The 26,728-nt window shown below is 44.8% G+C and overlaps 1 protein-coding gene across 12 annotated transcripts in view; it reads left to right on the forward strand.

Annotated features, from left to right (window-relative positions):
- Phactr1 (phosphatase and actin regulator 1) overlaps positions 1–26,728 on the forward strand; it is a 458,153-nt gene that overhangs the window by 211,253 nt on the left and 220,172 nt on the right. Inside the window, exon 1 of one of the 12 annotated variants that reach the window (XM_006516907.4) lies at positions 23,192–25,241. The exons of 10 other annotated variants lie outside the window; for them this stretch is intronic. In XM_006516907.4, the coding sequence (XP_006516970.1) occupies positions 25,010–25,241 (232 nt within the window). In that variant the 5' untranslated portion in view covers positions 23,192–25,009. Of the gene's footprint in view, positions 1–23,191; positions 25,242–26,728 lie in introns of those variants that run through there. One more of the 12 variants, XM_017315484.2, reaches the window with a different exon arrangement.

The raw sequence follows: 26,728 nt of genomic DNA on the forward strand, positions 1-26,728 counted from the left end.
GTTTCTCTGTGTAGCCCTAATTGTCCTGGAACTCACTTTGTAAACCAGGCTGGCCTCGAACTCAGAAATCTGCCTGCCTCTGCCTCCCGAGTGCTGGGATTAAAGGCGTGTGCCACCATGCCTGGCTTTCACCTTATTATCTTAACTCACATATAATGTTATATGTTTCAACTTCCTATTCCTATCGTTTAGATCAGGTCGAAACAGGTTGGAAAATGACCTGAATCCCATCACATCCTTTATATTCCCAGAATCCACACCAGCTTTCTTATGGAGGTCTGGCTTCCCCCAGCTTGATGCCCTGCATCTGGTTGGTCTCCTCTCTCTTTCCCAGTCCAGCAAGCCTCTTTTCCTAAGGATGCTGGGGAAGTGATTTCTTGCCAGAACCTGAACTGAATTAAGTTGTGAGCTCACATTTCATCTAAATCCCAGGCTCTGACTTGCCCATCCGTCAGGAATAACCTAAAGTGACTACTTTCAGGTGATGGGCATCTCCTTCCAGCTCTGCAAGGTACCATGATCCCCGAATGATCCCTGCGCTTGGAACTGCCCAGGTTCCAGTGCCCAAAGCAGCTTCCTTCAGCCACTGTTTAAATCCGTGCTTGCAACCTCCCCTGATGGTTTCTCTACTGTCTGCCCCTTTATTTACCTATTTACCATCCCTCAAGCTTTCTTAGCAGACTTGCTCTTAAGAGTCAGTTCTCTTACAGCAAGAGGCTAGAAAGGAAAATAGCAGAAGAGATTCCAGCTAGTATCAGTTGTAGAGACTGAGTTCTTACCTTACAAGTGGGACCATTTCTGATTCTCAAAACCAAAAACCTAAAACCAAAAAACCAAAAAACAAACAAATAAACCTCTTCTTCCCTGGCTACAATTAGTGCAATGTACATTCATGACAGCTATGCAATGTAAATGGGGAAGGGGGTGTTTAAGTTTCTTCTCTCTTCCTTAAGATCAAAACCCCTGAAGATATGAAGAGCAGTATACGGGCTTTATGTATAAGGAAAGTGTTATGTTAAGCCTCCTCAGGCAGACTGTAGCAAAGCTGTTCCCAAGGTTTCATTAGGTCCGTTTATTTCGTTTGTGTGATCCCCATAAAAGACTACAGACAAATAACTTCAAATTAATTCAGTGCTTACTGCAAGGAACTGTGGGTAATCTCCGAAAATGCAGAACGAAAGCTGGCCTGTTCGAAAACTCCTAAGCACACAGAGAAGAAAATTATGTCACCAACTTATTATAGTTTTAGCACCCTTAATCCAAAAAAATGTGAAAATTGGCATACTTTAAAATCAGAAATAAAAAATTTGAACATTGGCACAATGTCAAAAGTGAAAAATTCTAAATCATGAAACTGTTTCATGTACAAAAGTATAAAAATGTGTAAAACCACCTTCAGGATTTTATATATACATATATAATGTGATCATATAAACATACATGAACCTTATGTGTGGCCCTGGAAAATCTCATATTTAATATTTTCAAAGTTGAAATATTCCAAAGTCCATAAAATAAAGAGAAATCCAAAATATGAAATAGTCCTGGTGCCATGCATTGTAAACGGAGGTGCTCTCTTCATGAGACATGAGAAGTTCCGCATTTTTCTAACTCAGAGCAGGTGTGCATTCAGCCTCGGCTTTGGGAGGGGGTATGAAAAAGTTGGAAATGTGGAGATGGTGGGTGAGAGACAGTAAGAACATTAAAAAATAAAACCAAACTCATGGAGAAAGCATGTTAGGTGAAGCAATGCTTCATCCAAGACAGAATAACTGAAATCTTTCTGTCAAACATAAGGACGTCTTGGGGGTACCTGGATGACAGAGGTTCCGGTTAAGGTAGCTTCTAGGTGTCGAAGGAAGGATTTGAACTTGGCCGTGTTAAAGCCAGCAGAGATTTTTCAAGCAGGAGAACGTGAGATTTAAAAATGGCTTTTGAACAGATAAAGCTCATCAGACAGCCATTTTCAAGGCGATGAAGTGGCCTTCCATTCCACTCCCACATGGGGTACCAGGAGGTGACCGCAGTAGAGCATCAGAGAGCCCCACTGTAGGACTTGAAATGCAGCAGGATGGGCACAGATCACCTAGAGACTGGAGGAGAGCAAGGCTCTCAGAGTACACCTGACATGAGGAAGATGCTAAAGTCCTGAAGAGAAGAACACATTGTGAGACCGTCCTATCATACAAAAATAACAGCACTGATGTCCATGGTAAGGATAGGAAAGATGTGAGACTTTTCAGGAACTAGGCTGGCTGGATCAAGCCATGCCCTCTCCTAGTGAAGACCTTCAGTGGTCCCTGATGCCAGGATTACAGAAGTGGGGGTTCAGCTCCTCTCTCACACACCATGTGACATTCAACTAAGGCCATTGCTGGGAACTGATAATGGAAATGAGATGCTCGGAGCTCCCATTTTCAGTGCAAGAGTGGCAAGAGACAGAGGAATACAAATACCATTTCTTGCAGAGCCTTCTCAAAGATGGAGCCATTGTCATAAGCAATTATAAATTAATTAAATAGCCTTCATCCGGACTGATCGCTGTGGATGACCCAGAAATCATCTCCGAGTATTGTCTGGCACACGGCCACATCATGCTGACCACTAATTTCCATGCATAGTAGCGACAGAGCAGGAGAAGTGCTCAGATGCCCTGTTAAATATTCATAGTGAAGTATTGAAGCTAAAGGTTTGCCTGTGCTCCTTGGCTACAGAATCATCATCACTGGTGTCAGTCGACATGATGCGCTATGAATAAAGATGCATGTCCATCAATCTCGGGAAACCGCCAAGATGCCAAATGGGGATGTTTGCAGTCTATCTGAGCAACTGACACTGCAATCTTATCTCCTCCCGTGTGGATAATGCGATCCCTCTTTTATGATAAGAAAACTGATGCTAGCAGGCTCAGCCATCTGACCAGCATCATGGTGGTAAATGCGAGACAGGATAAAGCTAGGTAAGTCAAGACTCATGGTTGACTTTGGCATCACCCTGTTACGCGGGATCAGGACGGCATCATCACCTAACCGACCTGTCTTGCTGGCGTCTGTAAAGTGGCAGTAACTGTAAGAACCTACCCACCTCACAGAGATTTTAAGGGTACAGAAGTGATAATGAGGCATGGAAGCAAGACTCAAGCCGAAGGTACCATCTGTGTAGCTAGAGTGGAAAGCTCCAAAAAAGATTTCTTAAACTTGGCAGAATCTCCCGAGGATGCAGATCCAGAACAACGTGCTCTTTGCTCAACCTGCTGCCACGACAAATTTCAGAAAGGAAAAGCGCCATGTCTATCCAATCAGTGTGACTATTTATCGCTCTTTATACAGCCTCCCTAGAGCTTCACGCCCTATACATAGTAGAGAACAATTTACATATGGCCTACTGTGCGTAAGGTGACTTCTGGGAAGACCAGTCATTCATTACTCACTTTCTAAACATCACTGGTATGCCACGTGACCAGGTACTGGGGGCACAAAGAGACGCAAGATGTAACTGGTTCCTCTGGAGAATCAGATGCTCTAGGGAGAGGCAGAAGTATAACCGCAGATTCATTAAGCCCAAGGAGAAGCAAGGCTTGAAGAAGTCGATTTGAGGGCTCGGCACAGAATCGAGAATAACCTCGCCGAGGTCATCAAGAGAGTCTTGTCCACCTGGGTGATGCCTGAGCCTCTGGTCCACTCTACGGGATATGGGGTTGTATTAGTGGTTAGGTCAGTCAGGCACAGAGTGTTTGACGTGACTCTAGATCTCAGGATGCCCTTTCTCATCCTCCACAGGAAAAGTGTTTTTAGGGTTTAATTAGATGTCCCAAACAGCAGACAGACAGCAAGCTACCCTGGAAGCCATAATCCCAGCATGAACCGGTATGATCCCTGGATATATGCTTCCCCTCATTGTGATATCCTCCAGTTTCATGCCATCCCTCTCCTCCCTAGCATATGGCATCGATTCAGTATCATTTTATGTCAGACCAACCCACAGCTCCCACCTACGGTTGATCTAGGACCCTAAGACTATTCTCTTGCTACAAGAGAGTACCCGCCTGGGAAGATTGCACCTGCTTGCATGGATGCCGTTTTCTTGATAAATGAGGGTGGCATACGTTATATCTATTATAAAGGACCCTGGTGTTTTGAAATGGCAGGTCACTATATAGCTAAGCTTAGTCTGAGATTTAACAGGACTGTCCAAAGCTGGAATTTTTTTCCACTTGCAGAGCTCTCCGGAAGATCAGCATTCAGTAATTAACGGTTCATTCCATTACAGCAAGAGCACCTGTCCAGCTCAGTGCTTTCTGGAGAAAGCCAAACACACAGAAAAGTTGACTTCTACAGCTCCCCAGATCCCATTAAAAATATTTCCTCCCCCTCCTTGGTTTATTCTTGTCTGACAGAATTCCTGTCCTACATCTTTTTCTTCCAAAAAGGAAAAAAAAAAAAAAGAAAAAAAAAATCAGTCCTAAAACTGAAGAACTCAAACTTCCCTCATCAGCATTTTGTTAGCATCTGGAGCTGGCTGGCCTCCGAGGAATTGGCTGGGAGTTGGATGAAGAGGCACATTATCGGGAGGCCAGCACTCTCATGGCGGACTCAGTTTAATTAGATTAAGCTATAATGACTTTGTCTTAGGGGTGGGTGGAAAATCACAAGCACAATATTGTCTTGCACACTTTAAAGCCAGGCCAAGATTTCAAGTAATGAAAATATCAATCACTCAGTGTGGTGAGCCTTAAAAATTCCAACCAAATATACGTGACCTTAATTACGACATTGGTTATAACATTGTCCCTGTGTCCTTTTTTCTAAATTAAGACACATTTTTCAAAATCTTAATTATTATCTATTTTTCTGTCTTCTTCCCTCCATATCTTTCCTTCCCTCCCCCCTCCCCTCCCTCACTCCTTTCTTCCCTTTCTCTCTTCCTCTCTTTAACTCAGATAGGAATCTACCCCAGGGCCTATGCAGGAGTTTCATGCCCTGCCTCATTGATGACCATCCGTTTGTTTGCTCACTGGTGGTACTGGGTATCAAAATCAGGACTTTTCATATGTTGGACGAGTATTCTATCCTTGAGCTATACAATCCCTGCCCCTCCAGCCCTGCTGACTTCTGTTTTCCCATATTCCAAATCCACTCCCATGAATCGTTATTTACCAGGTTTGGAAAGGAACAAACCTGACTTAAAGTAACCATAGGAAAAGGAAGACTTTCAGGTTAATTAAAGACCAGGCCTTTCTTTCTCATTCCTTCAATGCTTCCCTAAGATCCTCCAGTGATAGAAGTTGAATAAAACCTCAGGGTACCTTTCTTTCTCTTGTACTATAAGCAAATTGAAAATGAAGGGCCCTGGGTGGGTTTTCTTTCTTTTTTTTTTTTTATGAAATCAAAGATCTAGAAATACACTAATTAAATTTTAAAAAACTTCTTGTGTCTTTGCCTCGGTTCAGTGTACAGCATAAGTAGGTAGCCAAAAGCTATAGTTAGCATGAGCATGCTATTCTTGGGCCTTGATATAGTTTTAATTATTAAATTTAAACACTCTTTCAAACAGTGAGGAAGAAAATTAGCTGACGATGAGGTCAAAAGAAGCCGGTACCCTAGACTTCTGCAGGCATCTCTCTCTAGTCCTTGCTACCTGTCACACGTCTCTTACCTATGTCTTCAACACAGGCTACATCACGTTGCAAAGAACGAGCCGCTGTAACCTTTTAGTGGATGTTGAACGCACAGAATTAAATCCATCCATTCATTAAATATTTACTAAACTCCAGTTCGTAAACAAATACAAAGGGAGAAGCTGGGAAAATGGAGCAGAGAGAAATGAAGGATAGTACATCCATCCCTGCTTGTGCTTCTTCTCCTCAGGAGAGCGGAGAGAAACAGATAAAGATGTGATCCCATCTTCCAGACACAGGGTAGACCATGTTGGCTTTCCTGTGAGATATCTGATGTATTCCAGACACATTGAGGGGTGAATTCTCAGGGATCCCTGAGGGAACCCTCAGGGATCTACCCATCGATAAACGAGTAAATGAGAAAGGTCCTGCTGTAAGGTCTGGGTAGTAGCAAGGGGGGTTAGGTACTAGGGATCTGGGTAGAGAGATATAGAGCCTTGGAGGAGTGGAAGCTGGAAGCCTAGGAGATTCGGGTGGTCCCCCTGGACTTACAAATCTCAGGAATATTGCTCCAACCTCTTACTCCATTGAGACCACTGAGATGGTGACCACTGAGATGGAGATGGAAACCAATGGAAACCTAGTGTGGACTGGGCTGGAGAAGCAGCTCAGTGGTTAAGAGCAGGTGATGCTCTTAGAGAGGACCCAAGCTCAGTTCCCAGCACCTACCTGGTGACTCACAATCATCTGCAATTCAAGTTCCAGAGGATCCATCTCTCTCTCTGTCCTCCACAAGCGCCAGGAACACATGCACATACATACACAGTGCCCATACATGCATGCACACATGCAAAATGCTCAGACATATAATAAAAAATAAAAGTTAAAAATTAAATTAAATATGCTATGTAGGGACTGAACAGCACCCGGCTGAGTCTAAACTCACACACACAAAAACAAAAACACCCAAAACAAACAAACAAGCCTCATAAGGAAATGACCAGCAGATTCAGCAGACACAGTCAAAGAGCTAACAAGAGAGAAACCTACAGGTTACCATCAAATAGATGTAACTTCTACACCAGAAAAAGGTCAAAAATAAAGAAATAAGATTTCAGCCATTAGAGATGAAGAGGGAGAAACGAAAGTAGGAAACTAAAACAATATTATATAAATGTGTCACAGCCTTTGTAGATAGACTAAACCTTCCTGTTCCTTCAGTGGGAAAATGATGTGCCAATAGCTCAGAGGTGAGGGTTAGCCAAAGAGCAGTGGCGAGCCAATGTTGCTGTCAAGTCACGTGACTTTAAAGGTAGTGACGTCATTAAAGATAATGAAAATCGTTCCTTAATGAAAACAATTAATACTTAATATTAAATAGTTAATACTTAATGATTATCATTAATCTTAATGATAAAGTATCTCACGCAGAAATATAAAAGACTAATAAAATGTTGCTTAAAATAGAACAAAGAAATGATCAAAATTACAAGGAAAATTGTACAAAAGTATAAGTGGAGATTTTATTTAAAAACACTTTCTCAGTAACTGATAGGTTGGTTCAACTTTAATAAATATAGTGACAATTTCAATGGCTCAGCTAACATGTTTAAAGTACGTGTTCATTTGAAGACTACGTGTTATTTTAATTTATGCAATATTTAAAGATTAATTATAATCCAGATCACAGTAGTCAATAAATTATAAACCATTAATACCATACAAAACAAATCTCTAAAGTGCAATAAATCAATTATAAAACATTGCCGGAATCATGTGTGGAATCAAATACCTAAAAAACTCAAGTAGCAAAATGAATCAAAATGTAATTGTGGTCAGAATTTGGCATTTAAAGTTTTAAATATTTGCGAAACATATTGGATTTACAAACAGTGCTTGAATGCAAAATTGTATTTGAATTGGTATGCATGGTGTGTGGTATGTATGAAGGAATTACTACTTGAAAGAACCATGAGTTTGGGCCAAGAGATAATAAAAAGCACAGCAATGCAGACATAAAGACCTGCAGAGCTTAGAAATTAAGTGGTCAATGGAGAAGAAACACAACAAAAAATATGAATGAGACATGTCAGCACATAAAGATCATAAAAATTATTAGAAGTAAGAGGAGTCTGTATAAGTCATAGAGAAAAAGAAAACACTGAAATATGGGGAAGTTATATGTAACATTCTGGCTATCTATCAGGTAAGCAGGATGGAGCAATTAAATCCCTAGTTCCAAAGCCAATTAAGATATTGATAAACATGAAATAGTGAAGAGACAGGAAGGAAACTCCGTTTGCTGTTGTTGAGTGGTAATTGCTCAGTGACTTTTAGAGCTGTGCGTATCCAGAGACCCAGCTGTTGCAAACATCCCCACATTCCTTGGAGCAGCTAATGCACAGGAGTACAGGAGAGAGTTCATCTGATGCCCCCGGGTGGGGGGGCTGGGGGGGGAGCTGTCTGTAATTGCCACAAATCTGGAAGCCATCCAAATAACCCTGCATCCCTGTTGTAAGACAAGGGATGGTTCAGTCATAGATTGAATGCTAGCACCGTGGGAAAGGTGAACTGGGGTTATATGACTCAACATGCAATAATCAATCTACAGTGTTGAATTAAATGCAGACTGTTGCACAGTGTAAACATGCGATAAGTCTGGCTCAGGGTCATAGTTTAGCCTGCCTAGCATTCATGATGCCTCCAGCACCAAAGTTCAGTCTCCTGCACCAAAGAAAATCAGGTGTGACACACACCTGTAATCCCAGCACTCAGGAGATGGAGGCTGGTTGGATCTGGAGCTTAAAGCCATCTGCAACTATCTAGCAAGTTCAAGGCCAGCTTGGACTACATCAGACCCTGTCTTTAAAAAAATTAATACCACTCATGATGCATTTAAACCCCACAGATAAAAAGTTGAAATTTAAAATGCATAATAAATACATGGTAAAGGGTACAAAAGCACAGATGAACCACGCAAACATCAGCTTCAGGAGATGAGGCACCATTTGGAAGTGATTGGCAAAGGAAGGAATGGTAGTCTTTGGCTACGTCTGGAATTCTTCTTTCCGTTCTTTTCTTCTTAAAGTGCTGAAACAAATAATATGTGATATAGACGTTTAAAGCCTGTAGGTAGGGTCGCCCTCACTGCCTTCTATTCCAAAGTATTAATGTTGGCCCACAGTAGTCAGTTCCAGAGATGTGTAGGGGACTGACTAGGTCTATGCCAGGGTGTGTGGAGGGGGTCTTCCAAAATGGCTGGCTTGCTGCTGTCTTGTACAAGACAAAGAGGTTCCTAAGAAGGATAAGGAAATGGATGTCCATGTTGAAGCCCCACCCAGACAGGATGGCTAGGTAACCATGAACTGTCAGGAGTGCAGCAGCCGTGGTAGATTAATGTTGCGCCAGCTGTAGATCAAGGTTCAGCATCCTAGGATGTCCCAGTAAGCTTAGAGTCATTTCTATCTTCAAACAGCATCGGACTCCAGAGGTCTCTTTCTTTCTGCAGGCATACTTTTAATGCTTGCAATTTAATTGATTAGAGTAAAAGATTGGCTTTCAGAAAGGTCACCTCGATCAGTACTTGCCCGGTTCGTCTTCTCATTAACCAAAGCATATACTTGGTATTTTGAGGGCAACCCTTCTGAAAGGTTTCGTCTTTGCAATCCAACTTCACTTGGGTTGGCTTTCCAGAAGAATGGACTCTTCCAGAAGGTTCATGAAGGATTCTTGGGGGGGGGGTGTTTATGTCAAGGGGCAGTTGTTCCTTGAAAGAAAAATGCCCAAGTGTCATAGTGGAATGCTTACATGCAGGTGTTTACCACATCATAAACAGCGTTGATGAATTTTTAATTACAAACATTAGCAAGGAAAGATCTCTCTGTAATTCACTTTCCTGAAGAATGAGAGTAGCAAACATCTCGTTCCTTCGCTGTCTTGGAGACTTTTTCAGCGTAAGTGGGGCAGGGCAGAGGAACGAATAGCCTAGACATTGTATGCAGAAGACAAAAAAGCCGGACTCATGAACCACGCAGGGGGCTCATGCCCACATGACTGTGTGCGCGGGGGTGACGGCAGAGGACAATCTGCACTTGGAAAATGATGTCTGGGGACTGGGCCGTTGAATTTCATGCTCTGTGTCTTCACACTCTATATTCCAAACCATTTGACTAATTTCTTTCCCACCACCACCTGCAGCAGCTGATGAGCATAATCAAGTCTTTCTTAAGGCTTCTCTGTAAGGTTCTGAAATAATTTCCACCCCCATAAAGAGAAATTCTCTTTCTGTGTGATTCAACAGGAGCCAGCCTAAAAAGTGAAGTCCAGGCTGGAGGTTTAGATCAGTAGTAGAGCACCTCCCAGTAGCATCCCTGGGTTCGATGGGAGCAATGACCCAAACAAACCATTGAAACCCAGCAGTTGGTGTCTCCCACTTTGGGGGAAGAACTCCTTTGTTTCTGCTCTGCTCTTCTTCCATTAGGGGGCTGAAGCCTTTGTATTTCTTCTTCTCTATCCCACGCTCCAGCTGTAGGTAGATTAGAATGTCTGACAAGAATTTCCCTAATTTGTAAGGCTAACTTCACCCCGTATTTTAGTCTGGAGGACAGGGACAGGTGGCAAGTGTGAACAATTAAGGTTAGATGTATCAACCCTGATTCAAACCCATCTCCCTTTGAAGATGGAGATGACGCAATGATCAGACAAGTAGGTAGTCAAACACCTGCTGGTATCACCAATCAGCTGGCGTGGGGTTCACTAGCTCCAGCTGGATAGAAATAGTGTGTAGGTGAGCAGCTTTTTCAAAGGCTTGTTTCCCTCAGTATTTAACAGCTGTGAGCAGTGACAGTAGGCAGGTGGACACAGTGGGAGTGTCAGACTCTAAAATTAAAGTCCCTGTATCTGCCTTAGATACCAGGACCCTTTTCCCTAACAGCCTTGCTGTCCCATGCAAGCTTACAGTATTGGGACTCTTGTCTCATTGATAGAGCCAGTGTTTCAACTCCCAGCCGGCAGTTTGAGACCTTGCCCCTAAAGACAGCTGCCTGGAATTATTCTAGCCAATCAATCCCGTGGGTTCTCCTCACTGCTCGCTTGCAACCCTGTATCAGCTCTCCATTCTCCAGTCACCTCCGCATCTATTCCCTTCTTCCCTGTATGTTCTGAATGGAGATGCTCAGCTGCTCCTTCAGTTGTGGTCATAGGCTCTGGTTGTAGGTACAGCATTTGGGTACATCTAGGAAGTCCATTTAGGAGCCAACCCATAACCAGCATCGCTCAAACACAGGCATCTTTTTCCACCAGGGGCAGGATCCAGGGGAGTGGCTGGGATTCCCTAATGGATCAGTAGCACCACACACTGCTCCTGTTGATGGATTCAGGCCTGTGGACCGTGCTAATGGGAAGAGTACAGGCTTCAGCTGGCTTTTATCTCTCCTGCAGTCAAGCGCTGGTTGTTACAGCTCAGGCTATTGGAAGGAAAGAGGGCTGTTTGGGAGCCTGACCCTCGGTAACTCATGCAGCCTTGAGAACCATCTCTGAAAGCCTCTTGGGATGCATGGCCCTCGTCAGACTGAATTTCTGAAAGGAGGCAGGGAAAGAGCACTCTAGAAAAGTCTTCACTGGTCGTAATGTCGCTAGCAGGGTGAGCACAGGGGTGTATTTCCAGGAACTGGCTGGAGGATCTCAAGCAGCCTGCTTATGCAGCCATTTGAATGGCCAGTCTTGCCTCTAGCACAAGCACAAAGCTTGTGTTTTGGATCCATCATGGCCTTGCCCTGAGTCACAGTGAAGTCCTTGCACTCTGGAAATGCGCCCCCTCTGGCCAGAAGGAAATGGTTCATCCAGCTTTGTGGCTTAGTCACACTGCACCAACAAGGGGTGGCAGCACTTTCAAGAGCCAGGACACCCTCTGATTTCTTTCACATAGTTGTACCAAATCCCAGACATAAGGAGAATCTATAGGGGTGGTTTAGGGGCATGAGGGTGATTCAGTTAGCTATTTGATTGATAGTTCCTTGCTGCTAACTAGGAAGTCAAATTGCACAATGCTGAATGTGTGTGCTTATTTATAGGAATAAAAGCTTCAAATATAATGCTTACAATATAAGCATAAAGAACTTATTAACAATATCATTAACTGCAATTTTAGCAGAACCCAACAGTGTTTTAACAGTGCTTTAATTCTGCCCAATACCTAGGAGAAGTGGGTCCCTTCTGGCCCTACTCGCTGGTATTTACAATTAACATTGAATTAACATTGAATTATACCTCTGCAGGTCCTGCCTGGGTCATCTTTTCCCTCTGGTATAACGTTTGAACTCATATCTTTTAGAAAACACTACATCTCAATACTCATCTTTTTTTTTTTCTTGTAAACAGTACAATGTTCCAGATAAACACAAAAATGCTGCATCAGATGCTCAGCCATTAAATTGATTTCATGGCCTGGCGAAGCGCCACCATGTGCGACAACAAAAGTAGAGCCAGTTCCACTCTTCACGTGCATTAGCAGTTACAAATATCCATTCTCAGTTAAAGTAGTTCTGCTACTTCTTCACAAGGAGAGATCTGCAACTCCCGTCGTGAAGACTTCGAATAAAACTCAAGGGAAACTGTAAGCACACAGCATTCCCTATTTCAATCCATGTCTCCGGTTATTCCCCTCTTGATTTAAAAGCAATGTGAGGCACAGAGCCTACCTTTGCTGGAAAAGACATGTAAGCCAAAAGCAGCATCAACTGTGAACTGATTCTGTGCAGCTGTAAGACTCTGACAAGCCTTGGCTAGTGTGGACCCCACTGTGCCCAGTGAACAACTCGGAGCTGGGGATTGATGCAAAAGCAAGGGGAATTTATTGTTTCAACACGCTGGGGTCATCCTGCACTTGAAGGAGAGGCAGTGACCCCGGATGGCCTATTCAGCAAGTTTTTATATAGTTTGTAGGGGTGGAATAGAGCATCAGCAACTAGGCACAATATGATTGGGAGAACAGTGTGACATTTAAACTGATTAGTCCTTAGGGAATGCGGTAGCAAATGAGGTGGCCAACAGTGGGTTCCCCCTGTGGTCTTTCTGAGCAATGTAAAGAACCTCTCTCTTCCAGGAGGGGAGGGGTGGAGTTTTCCAAAGGTCCTGAGCTGACCTCTTCACAGCTATTGGGCACCAGGCTTGTCGTTGCCAAAGCCTGCCTGGAGAGTTCATTCTAAATGAATTTAATGGTGGGTAAAGGTCCCCAAAGTGTATAAAGTGCTCTAAACAGCCGACAGTTGGCTTAATGTGTGCCATTTAATAAAAATTAGCAGACCCTGATGCCCAAGCATGCTAATGTGGACTCAGGAACTGAGGGCACCATGCTTGACTGGTATCCACCCTTCCCTACAGCATGGCAGAGGGTGAACTTTCTTTAGCCAGGTTCAGACCCACCTGCCACTCCCCTTTTTCTCCTGCAAGCAAAATAGGAGTGTTTTATTGTTATGCCAGAGTTGAGATTAGGACTTAGATATAAGGTTAATTCTCGGGCTCCTTTGCTATTAAGAGAAATTGACAGATTTGGTGGGATGTACTGATCTGGGAAGGAATGGTTGTCTTCTTAAGATGAGGAATCTTACCTGAGTGCTCTCAGTCTCCCAACATATTGCCAGTTTTGAAGCCAGGCGAGAAAGGGAGCTGATATAAAGGGAGGCAAGGAAAGGACTTCACGGAGTTCCAGTTTTGTGGGAGTTCCTTTAAGTAGTTTCAGTCGCTAGGCTATAAATTAGCTGTGTATCTTTATAATGCAATTATATATAAAAGCTAGTTAAACTGTATTGGATATATTTTTATTATTAAATTGTCTTATAAGCAAATATATTCAATATTTTCGTTAATAAAAAGCCCAGCAGTTTCTCAAATGCATTAGACGCTTGCCAAGTCCCTCCTCTTCTCCCTACCCCCTATCATGATGGCCTCTCTTACTCCCTTAAGCACATCACTGTATCACTGTGATCCTAAAGTCTCCTTCTTTCCCTCCTTCTCTTCCTCCAACATGTGTGTGTGTACATATTGCTCTCTTAAATTCCAACAGCGTGCTGTACCATAATCTCTTTAGAGATCATTTAGCTTTTTCATTCATCACATTGCTTTTACATGAAAAATGGCTACACAGTATTCTTGTACTAAATAATGTGCTTATAGTATGCCTGATGGAGGAAACTCCCTATGGAAAGATAACAAGTAAAATTAGGCATCCTCTCTCTTTGGCCTGCCTTCTCTGCTGTACAGAGTTATTTGGAAGCTCACCAGATCCCAGGATCCTGGGGCATTGGAAAAAGGACACAACCTAGCTTGTTTGAAACAGAGATGGTCTTTTGATCAAACATTTGACTAGTCTTGTAGCATACTGTAACGCCTTCCTTAGAGAATTAGACCATTGTGTTGGAGGAAGTCACATGCCTCCGCACCTGAGATAACATTGAAAGCTTCCCCTTGGCTCCACCCAGCTCCGAACCCACCCCCCAGCTCCATTTTGTGTGTAATGAACATTATCACAGTGACAAAAGTCACTCTGTTTTTTTGCCAGTTGTAGCATTGCCTATTAGCTCAATCCCACACATGCTCTGTAGAAGCAACTGTGACTCTGTCCGGAAGGTCAGTTATCATTAGCTAATCATACATGAAACAACCCCAAGGGATTCAGCACACCCAAAGAAACAATGCCAGCCCTGAAAGGAGCCCCCCCAGGGAGTATCCAGCTGGGGTCTGTTTTACAGACTGAAAGGGCAGATGACAGATAAGAAACTGCACTTCCTATTTTTACTCCTGTCCTCTTTACCACCAGCAGCTCTGCCCTGCATGACAGCCAAGGTTTCTGTGTCCTGTGCCTGCAGTCTGATAACCTTTCTTGGTTGGGTGTTTTATGATGCCATATGCTTCTATCTTAAAATAGTGCGAGGGTCCTCTGATGCAAAACCGCCAATCAGCTCGCTCCCTGAATGTCAGTCGGAGGTTTTGGGGAGGACATATGTGCTTCACTGTTAAACATATTTTGGCTCAAAACTTCTACTTGGTGAGAATGCTAATTTGGGGAAACTTGGAGGTGTATTGATTCTCATTGATTTTCTGTTTCCTGGGATGTAAAAGGAAAATTATAGTCCCATCTTCAAGCAGTGTTGCCATGATGATTAAAAAGGTGATAGCCATGCCCAGGAATTTCTCACTGCTGTCTCCCTCTTGACTGGCAGATTCCTCTGGGGTGAAAGCCACCAATGTTTCAGTAAACTGCCACAGCACAAGAATGCTTCTCTTCTTACAGACCACCATCACAGTTCATGTTTGTATCACTGGGACAAAAGTTGGACTTAATTTAAGGAGAGGGGAGAAAAAAATGCCCATTTAGGCTCAGGGTTTCAAATATTTCAATCCAAAGTCTGTTGTCTGCTTCGCATTGCATTCTTTTAAAAAATATATTATTATTTATTTATTTTATGTATGAGTATACTGTCACTGTCTTCAGAAACACCAGAAGAGGGCATCAGATCCCATTACAGATGGTTGTGAGCCACCATGTGGTTGCTGGGAATTGAACTCAGGACCTCTGGAAGAGCAGTCAGTGCTCTTAACCTCTGAGCAGTCCGTCTCTTCAACCCAAAGAGTAATTTGTCAGAAGTGGGATTCGAACCCACGCCTCCAGGAGACTATAGACCACTTGGCCATCTTGGCAACTAGCATAGGATTCTAATGGTGCAGGACACCATGGCAGGAGCATTTGGCTGCTCACTTCATGGTTGCTGGGAAGCGAAGGGAAAGGAGAGAGAAGGAGCCAGGCTCCTTTTCAAGGGCAAATTCAAGTGACCCAACTCCCTCCCAGTAGGCCCCGTGTCTTAAAAGTTTCTCCACCTCCTGGTAGGGCCACAGGCTGGCAGCCAAGCCTGCAGCGAGCCTTCGGGGAACATTTGAGGTTGTAGCTGCTGCAGCTCATCTCTGACTCATTCCCGAGCGCAAACGGAAGCAGAGGCTTCAGTCTTGTTCTCCAGTTCATCACACGCAGGTCCCGACTGCGGACCCAGCCCTGCCTGCTCACAGAGTCTTTTAGCTGCAACGCCTCCGTGCATCTGAGGATTTAGAAATCATTGGAGAACAAGGTTAACATCTATAATATCTGCTTTATTAAAAAAAATAGGCCATGGTGTATGGTCAGTTCCCTGAGTTTTAACTTTGTTCATACAACAATGTTTTGTGAGACCAGGCATGGTGACATATGCCTAAAAATACCAGCACTTTGTCCCCTAAGGCAGGCAGGACTGTGAATTGAAGGTCAGCCTGGGCTATAGATAGCAAGATCATTTATTGAATAAAAAAGATTATGCATGCATACATATGAATGTAAAAATACACATACATGATATATGAATGTATGGAGAGAGGGAGAAGTCTTATGTGAACTCGTTTACCTCAAACTTGTTATTCTTTACATATTTCAACATATGTTGTCATTTCTGTTAGTGGATTTTCTCATTCTTTTTTTTATTGTAATATGAAACACACTATCATTTCTGAGTTAAATAGCTACAACCAACCTAAGCCTGTCCCCAGAGAAGCCTGGTTCTAAAAAGAACACAAGATTACATATATTATATATAAAGCATAAAATAGAATTAATAATTTGGAACATAATGTAACAGAATTTTAGAATAACAAGGCCCACATGTTAATACTTGACAATTCTTCACTTCGGCCTAATCTGGTCTCTATTTTTCCCAGATGTGAGCAGCAACGTCTAACGTCTGATTTTTAGCTTGGGCGGGAAACCTTTCATGAGTGTTAGCAACACCGACTTTGGAGACATCTGCTCCTAGAAGAGCTGCTGTGTTTCCCAGCAGACCTGACCTTTTTTCTGCCAGTCACTAAAATGGCACTCTCTCAACCAACATGGCTACTAGCAGTAAGACTCTTCTACTGGACCCAGAAACTGTTCTAGGACAATTCTCTTCCCACTTGGGCTAATTCAGGAAGATAAGGAGTCCTTTCTGACCCATCATAGTGACCTCCCAGGCTGGTAATTCAAACACTCGGGGAGGCTGAGGCAACAGGAGGAGGAGCTCAAGGCCACGCCCATTTACAAGGTGAAAAACCATGGTGGGAAACCAGAGACCACAGAGCTCCCCAAGGCAGCGTTGCAATCCTTGGAACCTTGCACGCAGATCCTTCTCCGAAGGTTGTCCCTCCACTGGCTCTCTCCCTTCCTGTTTTGTTTCAATGTCTTCAATCACTTCTCTTCACATAGCTGTCTGCTCTTTTCAGGAGAATTTTCACAGAACAATCTGTTAGTGAGCATAATTATTATAAGCCTCGAAGGGGGAAAAATGCTTTCTATTTAGCATTTTCGGGGTGGGGTGTGTGTGGAAATTCCCTTAGCTAAAACAAACAAGTCACAAGAACACAAAAGCAATCTTGCTCACACCATTTAGATGCCTCAAGAGTATTTTTAAGAAGCCCAACTCCAGTTCTAAAATCAGACAGATGAAGTTGCTTCTGTAAACCGTATTGTCCACAGATATCTCCCTGGATCCAGCACCAAACCCCTGCTGGGTTGGATTATGAAACAATATGGAGAGACTCTAAGCCTGAAAGAATGTTGTCACAGGCTACAAAACTCGGTTTGAAGAATACAGATTCTGCATAGGCAAACACTACCCCGGGAGAATAAAACCTTGCGTCCTGTGAGGTTCTTTCTAATCTCAACCTGCAGGACAGATTAAAATACTTAATAACTAGACATGAAAGAATCAGAGGGTATTTAACCTATTATACCATTGGCCAGCTGTAGCTGCTAGTCCACACAGCAGGACGCGTCTATGGGGCCGAATATGACTTCTACTTACACGTCCCTCAGTTGCCCACAATACTCTGCCTCCCTCATCAAGTGCCCATCACATCTTCATGCACAGAATATGAATGTACTGTGCCACGGCCTCTTGTCTGTGGCTTTGCCTTCCCTGGCATCAGCTACTCATGGTCAACCACTGTCCGAAAATCTAAATGGAAAATTCCATAAAATAATTCATGCATTTTCAACTTCGTATCATTCTAAACAGTGAGGTGAACCCTTGCGGGGTGTGTGTGTGTTTGTGTGATATGTGTGTGACATGTTTGTGTGTATGTATGTGCATGTGTGTATGAGTGTATGTATGTATGTGTATGTGTGTGATATGTGTGTATATATGTATGCATATGTGTATGTATGTGTGTGATATGTTTGTGTGTATATATGTGCATGTGCATATGAGTGTGTATGTATGTATCACATGTGTGTATGAGTGTGCATATGTATGTATGTGTGCACATGTGTGTATGTGTATATGTGTGTGATATGTGTGTGGCATGTTTGTATGTATGTATGTGCATGTGTGTATGAGTGTATGTGTGTGTGATATGTGTGCATGCATCCAGAGGGGGTGTGCATATGGAGGACAAAAGCTGACATTAGGATGTCTTGCTCTGCAGCTCTCTCTACCCCTTGCTTTTCTGAGACTGGGTCTCTTCGTTAAACTGGAAGCTTGCCACCTTAGCCAGAGTACTACCCACCAAGCCCCTGGGAGCCTCCTGCAGACTCTCTTTGCTGGGAGTGCTGGCTTGTGCCACCACACCCAGCAGTCACATGAAGATCTGAACTCGGGTTCTTGTGTTTGTGCAATGGTTGCTTTGCACATGGAACCATCTCTCCTGCCAGAGTCTTCCCCTTGCTGCTGTATCCAGTGCTCCACATGCCAGCCACTCTAAATTTACTTAGCAGTTATCTTGGTTATCAGCTCAACTGTCCTGGTATTATAGTGTCTGTGTTCAAGTAGCCTTTATTATATTTCATAATGGCCCTGATGTAAAAAGATGATAAAGTGGGCCATTTGTAGTTGCCAAAGACAAGCTGTGAGGTGCTTCCTTTAAGTGAAAAAGAAAGGGTCTCTACTTACAAGGACAGAAAAAAATTATGTGTTGAGTTTTCTAGGGAAAACAGTGTACATAAACAGGCCAGGCAATTGCTGGCCAACATCAGGCATCCATTAGAAGTCCTGGACCACTCTACTAAATGTGCAAAGTCCTGGAAGCTGTGTGCCCTCTAACTCCAGACTACCTCAGTTACATTCTGTATATCCATTCTGTCTCCTGCCACAACAAACAAAGCACCCACTAGGCAACACCCCTCAACTCCCACCACATACATATATACACGCACACATGCACACACACTACACATACATATGTACACATGTGTGTACACACACCACACATACACACACATGCACACTCACCACACACACATGTGCACACATATGTGCACATACCACACATACACACACATGCACACTCACTACACACATGCACCACACACACACACACACACACACACACACACACACATATATACACATTCATACATATACACACATATACACACACACACCAAAAACAACAGTGTAGCACTCTTCTGTGCTTGTGAACAATTTGGAATTTTTAACTTTGACTTAATTTTTGTACTACACATTTAGGCCAAGTCTAAAAAATGATAGGCCAGATCTGAAAAATACTTCCTTATTTTGTAATTAATAGCCTATTGTTAATATTTAATGAGTATATTAGTTGTCTTGTGCTTAGGTAACAATGACACGAAAGCTGTGACTTAAAACAACAGGTTTTGATCATGTCAACATTCTGCAGACCACAAGTCCAAGTTTAAGATCATGTCAACATTCTGCAGACCACAAGTCCAAGTTTAAGATGAGCCACGATCCCCACAAACCTTTGGAAGATTTCATCTTTGTCTTTTTCCAGCTCTCATGTCAGCTTTCCCATCTTGGGTCCATCTTCATGGGACTTCCTCTTTTTGTCCGACTCTCCCATGTGTCTTTTAGAGACAGGACTTATTGTTATTTTAATTAAACCTATATATGTATATGACTATGTGGGAGTGTGTACACCTGAGTGCAATTCCCACAGAGGCCAGAAGAGGGTGTTAGATTCCCCTGGATCTGGAGTCACAGTCAGTTGTGCTCCACCTGATGTGAGTGCTGGGAACCAAACTTGCATCTTCTATCAGCACACACACCACTGAGCCACCTCTTCATCACCTCCTGTGTGTCTTTGATAAGAATACTTCCTATTGGGTCCACCAACATAATTTAGGATGGTCACCTCATCTCAAGGTCTTTGGCTATGTCTGGGAAGATTGAACAAGATCACATCCACAGGTTTCAGATACAGATACAGGGGTAGATGCCATTCCGCTCACTGGGGCTAGGAAGGAGACAGGAGATACAGACAATATAGACGCAGAAAGGACAGCAGTTTAAGACAGGCAATGACAGAAGGGAGAAAGGAGTTTCAAACCTTTCTTGCATCGTGGATATATGATAAATTTATTTTTTTCAAAGTACACCCCTCTGAATGGTTCTATATCTGCCTGGTATTAGCCTAAATGTGTCCGTTTTGGTAAGAGCTAAGGAACTTCTTAAACGTTATGGCTTGGGAATCAAATGTCCCCTGTAGGCTCAATGCTTGGTTTAGGCTGATGGAACTGGTTGGGGGAGATTGTGGAACCTTCTGGACTGAGAGCCTAGATGGCCAACTTGCATACTGCCACAGGGTTCTCCTTGTGGGTTATAGTTGGCCTGGCCTCTGATCTAGGATCTGCTTGTTGTCCAGCAAGTGACAGTAAGAAGTCACGGTTCCCTTCTCAACAGACTTGGCCACCACCATGCCTTTTAGTACCATGATGTGCTGATACAACCCCAAACATGAGTGAAAACAAGTCCTCTCCCCCTTCACTGACCTGGGCTGGGAATTCTTCCACAGCACCAAGAAAAGCAGCAGATACAAAGCATAACAAAAGCTCTTCCCTTAACTCTGCCCACTTCCCGTTCCTAAACCATGGGGTTTGGAACAGAGCACTCTCAGCTTCTCACATTTAGATTCCGGGAGCACGTCAGGGGCCTCTGACATCACCATAATTTTGTTCTCCTCCAGAAAGCCCAGTTTCTGGTTACTATCTTGCTGGCTGATGGCTGGTGTCCATCCTCACCTTCAGAACCCAGCACAACTCCTTTCCTCTACAAGCTTGCTTGCGTCCTCCCCACTGCGCCTCTGACACCACCACTACTACCCTCCTGCCCCAATTGCTACAGATCAGCCTTCCATGGATGCCTCTCTCAACACAGCTCCACCTTGTCCATTAAATCTCTGTAGGACCTCCTCCACAAGAGCTCCCAGCCCAGATAATGAGCACATTGTTCTCTGTGACTATTCCTGATTGGAGATCTGATGTTTCCATTCAGTGTGTGTTGTTGTTCTTACTGATGTCTAGCCTTTTACCAAGTGTCTCCTCTTCCCCACTAAACTTTAAGCCCTGTGACACCAGAAGTCCTACCTTTTTGCTTTGGAGCTAAAATATGCACTCTTCCCATAGACAATTAATGGCATCACCATACTGATTCCCGCAGGGGCCTCTCAGACCTTACCGCATCCAGGTCTCTTGAAGATCTTGTTAAAATGCAGATTTGGAGGCAGAGCTTGGGATGTGCAATTGTAATAGGCTCCTTGAATCTGCAGGTCTTTGGGATTGCATCTCAAGTAGCAGAGTCTCTGGACACCAAACCAATTTAAGTCAAGTGTAGAATGGGACGGGAGCAGGTTGTCATTCAAATAAGTGACAAAGAGATGGATCATCATGGCTCCTTCCTAGTTAGATTATCTGGGTAAAAAGTTCGGGAAGACCACCGAGACCTGTTCGAGGTGACAGGACGCGTGGGGATGCTTTTCCCTTCAATATAATATATTCCTCCCTGCTTTTAAAGCTGACGAAAAGCCCCGCTGTATTTTTTTTCTTTAATAAAATACCTTAGGATGGCCGTTTTCTTGATGCAAGGGAGAGGAAAACTGCCAACGGTATCAACTGAGTTAAGCCAGAACAGGCTAATCATTAGGCATGAGTTGTCTGTGGGTGGAGACAAGCACAGGTCCTGTAAAAGGCATCCCTTGGCACCACGAGCTGTCTGTTAGGATGCTTTAACAGCCGACGTCAGAAACAAGCTTCAGCAAGGAGGAACACAGTGCACAGAACAAGGTCAAGAGCAAACACAAGGAACACGTCCCCATCAGCCCCGCTACTTGCTGAAGTAAACTGGTGCCAGAAACCGCCAGATATAACCGCCAAACACTACATGTGTTGGACTCTGATCGTCTTAGCCAACCTTCTGTTGTAGCAATAGGAGATGGCAGCTCTGTCCTTCAGCCTCAGATATAAATCTTCATACATCTAAGAAAAACATGGTGGTGGTGGTGGCAGGGGGGAGATGATCTGTCAGCCTCCCAGTTGACTGTAGCAGCTGCTGGTTACACGTGGCTGCTATCCTTTTAAGTTGTAGCTAGTGCAACTGAGAAACTGGGTCGTAATTTTATTGCCCTGTAAAGTATTAGTACATAAATAGCTTCATATCACAAACAGGTACCATCGGGCAGCACCAGTTAGAGGCTGTAAACTCAAGGAGGACAGCTAGGAAGAGAGAGCACCAACCAAGTAGCTGTCCAAGGCAAGTCAATTCTTCTTGCACATTTCTCTTAAATGAAAGGCCCCCGCCTCCAGGACATATCCTTTGATATGTGAGCTTTTGCTAGCGGCTATGTCCAAGTCTGCTATGCTACAATCACAATTGTACTTGGCCAATTAAGATCAGGACACACAGCCTTGGGTCAGGCTTAGTATTCAGGGGGTGAATAACAGATTGCTTCCAGTCCAGTTGTTTTAATGAGGCCAGGTGGGGTTGACGCAAGTCTTCTTATTCTGACCTGTGGGGCAGAGAGTGAAGTTGGAAAGGCTGGCAGGGCTCAAAATACTGTTTTAAAAAGATGTAATGTCCCCAAACCTAGGATACCCAAGATATAAGATATAATTTGCTAAACACATGAAACTCAAGAAGAATGAAGACTGAAGTGTGGACACTATGCCCCTCCTTAGATTTGGGAACAAAACACCCATGGAAGGAGTTACAGAGACAAAGTTTGGAGCTGAGATGAAAGGATGGACCATGTAGAGACTGCCATATCCAGGGATCCACCCCATAATCAGCATCCAAACGCTGACACCATTGCATACACTAGCAAGATTTTATTGAAAGGACCCAGATGTAGCTGTCTCTTGTGAGACTATGCCGGGGCCTAGCAAACACAGAAGTGGATGCTCACAGTCAGCTAATGGATGGATCATAGGGCTCCCAATGGAGGAGCTAGAGAAAGTAGCCAAGGAGCTAAAGGGATCTGCAACCCTATAGGTGGAACAACATTATGAACTAACCAGTACCCCGGAGCTCTTGACTCTAGCTGCATATATATCAAAAGATGGCCTAGTCGGCCATCACTGGGAAGAGAGGCCCATTGGACTTGCAAACTTTATATGCCCCAGTACAGGGGAACACCAGGGCCAAAAAGGGGGAGTGGGTGGGCAGGGGAGTGGGGGTGGGTGGATATGGGGGACTTTTGGTATAGCATTGGAAATGTAAATGAGTTAAATACCTAATAAAAAATGGAAAAAAAAAAAGATGTAATGTGCTCTGGACACACAGTTCCTCGCTTCTTGGCAGAGCTAAGAGGAAACCTAAGATGAAGGCAAGGCCTAAGGATTAGAAAATCTGTTTGCCCATGACATGAGATTCATCCCTTTAGGCATCCGAACAACATCACAAATGTATCTTTGTCATCTCCCAGATACAAGGTAGTATGAGCTGGGAATCCAGTGGCACCTAATCTGAGAAGAGCAGAGGCAGTGCCATTACCTCTAGGGCTGACGACCTAGCTGAGAAAGGGAGATATTACCAAAGACCTTGATGGACACTTGTACAAAGGGGCATCTGATTAAAGAGAGCACCTCTCCAACATCTGCCCCCTACCCTGGGGCTGACATCCTTTCCAGGGCAGAGGGTGGCAGAACACACCGACTTACCAATAAGATAAAAGTGAAACTGCCTGTGCCTGTTTGGGCTGACAAATGATTGGATGGTAGATTGTGTGCCTAGAAACAATACGAGGTAGCACGTGACCCTCACAAGGGTGCCAAGCCTCTCTGGTTAGGGGAGAGACAACAGCAACCTTGGTGTAGTTCAGTTTCCCAGAATAGTTTGAAGTTAGCATCCAGAAAGTTCTTGGTAACAACAGGAAGTGACTGTCCGACTGTACATTCTTTGATTGACACTATTTTGGTAGGTTCAAATAGAAGGAACTGGGTATGGTAAGGTTGAGGCACAGAGGGAACGGGACATTGTGGAGTCTGACACACCTGGCTGTAAACAACAGTTTCTCTTGTTTACAGTTCCTCAAAATCACCCCACCCCCACCCGGAGCTTGTTAACTGTTACAGAACCCTGGGTCTCAACAATGGCCCAGGAAACCAGAATCTCCAGGCCTCAGGGTGTTTGTTTGTTTGTTTGTTTTTAAATAAATAAAGCATTTAAGATGTTTGTAAAGTGTAGCTTCTCTCAAAGCCTAGATTCCCTGAAAAGTTCTTTAAGAGTCTCGGGATGCCCTATAAATGATGAGTGGATTTTAAACACAAAGCGACCTTTAAAAGTCACTCAGAACCATCAAAACCTCAACAAATGAGACTGTGGCTTTGCCTTCTTTCGGGAGCTGTTCTTTGGAAGTCTTCGAGGCAGACAGGGCGCCTGCCTTGCTCGGCCTGAGATCACAGAGCAATGGCAGCTGAGGAGCATTCAGTGAACTAGCTAGTGTCCCTAAAGTTGCATGTTGAGGGTGGCTGGAAGATGGGTTTCCCCCTTTGACTTCAACTAAGGACCCTGGAGTAAAGTCCCCTTCATCTCGGGGAAGCTTTCCCACTGGAAGCAAAAGCAAGGATGCTGTAACAGGTTGTCTAGTCCTGGGTTGTGGTTGGACCCGCCTGAGAATATAATTTGTTCTGGCCTCAGTTCCACCCTAGAGCTGGGACAGCCGCCTGCTGTAGTACATCTTGCTTGCGTTTGGCAGCGGGAGTCCTGGAAGGGGGTGGCTGTGGCATCCTGCCCTGAGTTTCCAGAGTGAAGGTGGCCACAAAACCCCGCCGGCTGGGAGCTGCGGGGCGCTGCGATTCACCGAGGGGTGGGGCTGCCCCGGGGAGGCAGAGCCCAGGAGACCCAGAGCTTCGCTGATAGAAGAGCGGATTCAGCCCTCTGCAGCCCTTCCCACCTCCACCCCGCCCGGGGTCTCGGGATTTGTCCAGGCTCGAAGAGGTCAAGACCTCGAGCGCGCCATCCCGCCCTGCCCTGCCCCGCCCCGCAGTGGCGCTGGTGTGGCGTGGGGGCATGCGGGCGCGGCCGGGGGACGCGAGTGGCAGAGCCCGGGGCAGCGATCGGCGACCAGCCCCGGACGCTCGGGGAGCGGATGGCGGAGCCCACGCGCGCCGCGAAGCCGCGCTGCAGACAGGGCGCCGTGCCAGGCGCGGGCGCCGCCGTGAAGCCCAAAAAGAAAGCTTTTTATTTGCTGAGCATGAAGCCCCCGAAGGACCCCGCCCCCAACAACAATAACAACGTGTCGTTTGTGATCCACTGTCAACTGGGCAAGGAGATCAAGCACATTTGCAGCAACTGCAGCCGGGGGGAGGACGGCCGCGACGGTGAGTGCCCGGCGCGTCGGGGAGGTGGCGGGAAGGTGGCTCTGTCAGTCCACGGACCCGGGTGCTGACGGAATCTGCCACCTGGACAACTGTGGAGACCTTCGCTCCCCGCAGCCGGGCCCTGCACTTTGCAGAGTGTCACCGGGAGCCAGTGGGCTTTCAGCAGCGCCCAAAGAATCAACTGTAGGCTTTTTGATTTGACAAGATGGGGGGTCTTAGGGGATCTGTCCACAGCAGCAACAGAAGCTTAAAAAAAATGTTACACCTGTTCCCCCACCCCCACCCTCACCCCAACCCCCAGCCCCATCTCTGCTGTGAAATTTGCGGGGTTACATTACAGATTGTGGGCTTCCTTCAGGTGGGGTCCCTGGAAGAAGTCATTGGCCTTGACCTCTGAGGGACCCAGCTCACTGAGCATTTGTGGAGTTGTTTGGAATGGTGTCTCTTTAGAGTAAAATATGGCTGGGGTATTTGTTTGTTTGCTCGTTTGTTTGTTTATTGAGTGCCACAGCTCGTCCCTCTTGGACAGATGCCCAGTGCTCAGAGTGGGGGAGGTGCAGGCAGCAGCCCTGGGCAGAAAGAGCCAAGGACCAGGGATAGTTGGCCCTGGAGCAGGCAGAAGCCTCTTCTTGTGTGTGGACTCCTCTGTGGAGGTGCCTATATAGGAGTCTCCTGGCAATTCCCCAGCAGCTCGGTGTGCAGATTCTGGTGGGCCACTGAAGGTCGCGGAAAAGTTTTTAAGCAGCAGATGTAACAGAGGCCAGCCCTGAGCTCAACGCTTAGCTCCAGTTACACCTGCTTGTGCAGGCAGCTTTTCAGTGTTCCCTTTGGAAGTACAGAGATTACTTAGACACCCCCCCCCCCCCAGTTCTCTGCCGGCCTCGGAAGTGCTCCGTAATGAAGTGACTGCGGATGGCCTAATGTCTTTTCAAAATTAGAGTCCTGCTCTCGTAATTATAGTTTTCTTTGATTAAAATGTGAGAGAGGCTGGGTGGTGTGGAGCGAGCAAGCGAGTCACCCAAGAGCAAACTGGGACAGTCCCGGAGGTGGGAGGACAGAGAGAAGCCCTTCCTGTTGGGTTTAATGGTATTTGAGTCACACATGTTGACATGCGTCTGTTTCTTATGTTGGCATGTGTCTGTTTATTATGCTGACTGCTAAACTGGAGACAGCAAGGTGAATGCATGTGAGCAGATTAATTGGACCCCAAACTAGACCTTTCCCATACAGTATAATGGAGAATGTGTTTCGAGCCAAGCTACTTATTAAATGCCAGTCACTCTGTTGACTGAACGGTATCCCAAATGGGCTGCTTCCCCATTCGTGGGAGTTTGTTTAAATGAGTGTCTCTGTGCACTACTATAAAAAGGGAAGGGTGTTTCTACACTCAAGGATGTATGCTTATGTATGTAATTATGAGCTCCATCACCGCTAACATGTGCTGTGTGCGGTTCAAGGCTGGCATGTATTTTAACCTGCCATCTGCC

This window comes from Mus musculus, chromosome 13 (assembly GCF_000001635.26).
Source record: "Mus musculus strain C57BL/6J chromosome 13, GRCm38.p6 C57BL/6J".
In the NCBI taxonomy this organism is placed as follows: domain Eukaryota; kingdom Metazoa; phylum Chordata; class Mammalia; order Rodentia; family Muridae; genus Mus; species Mus musculus.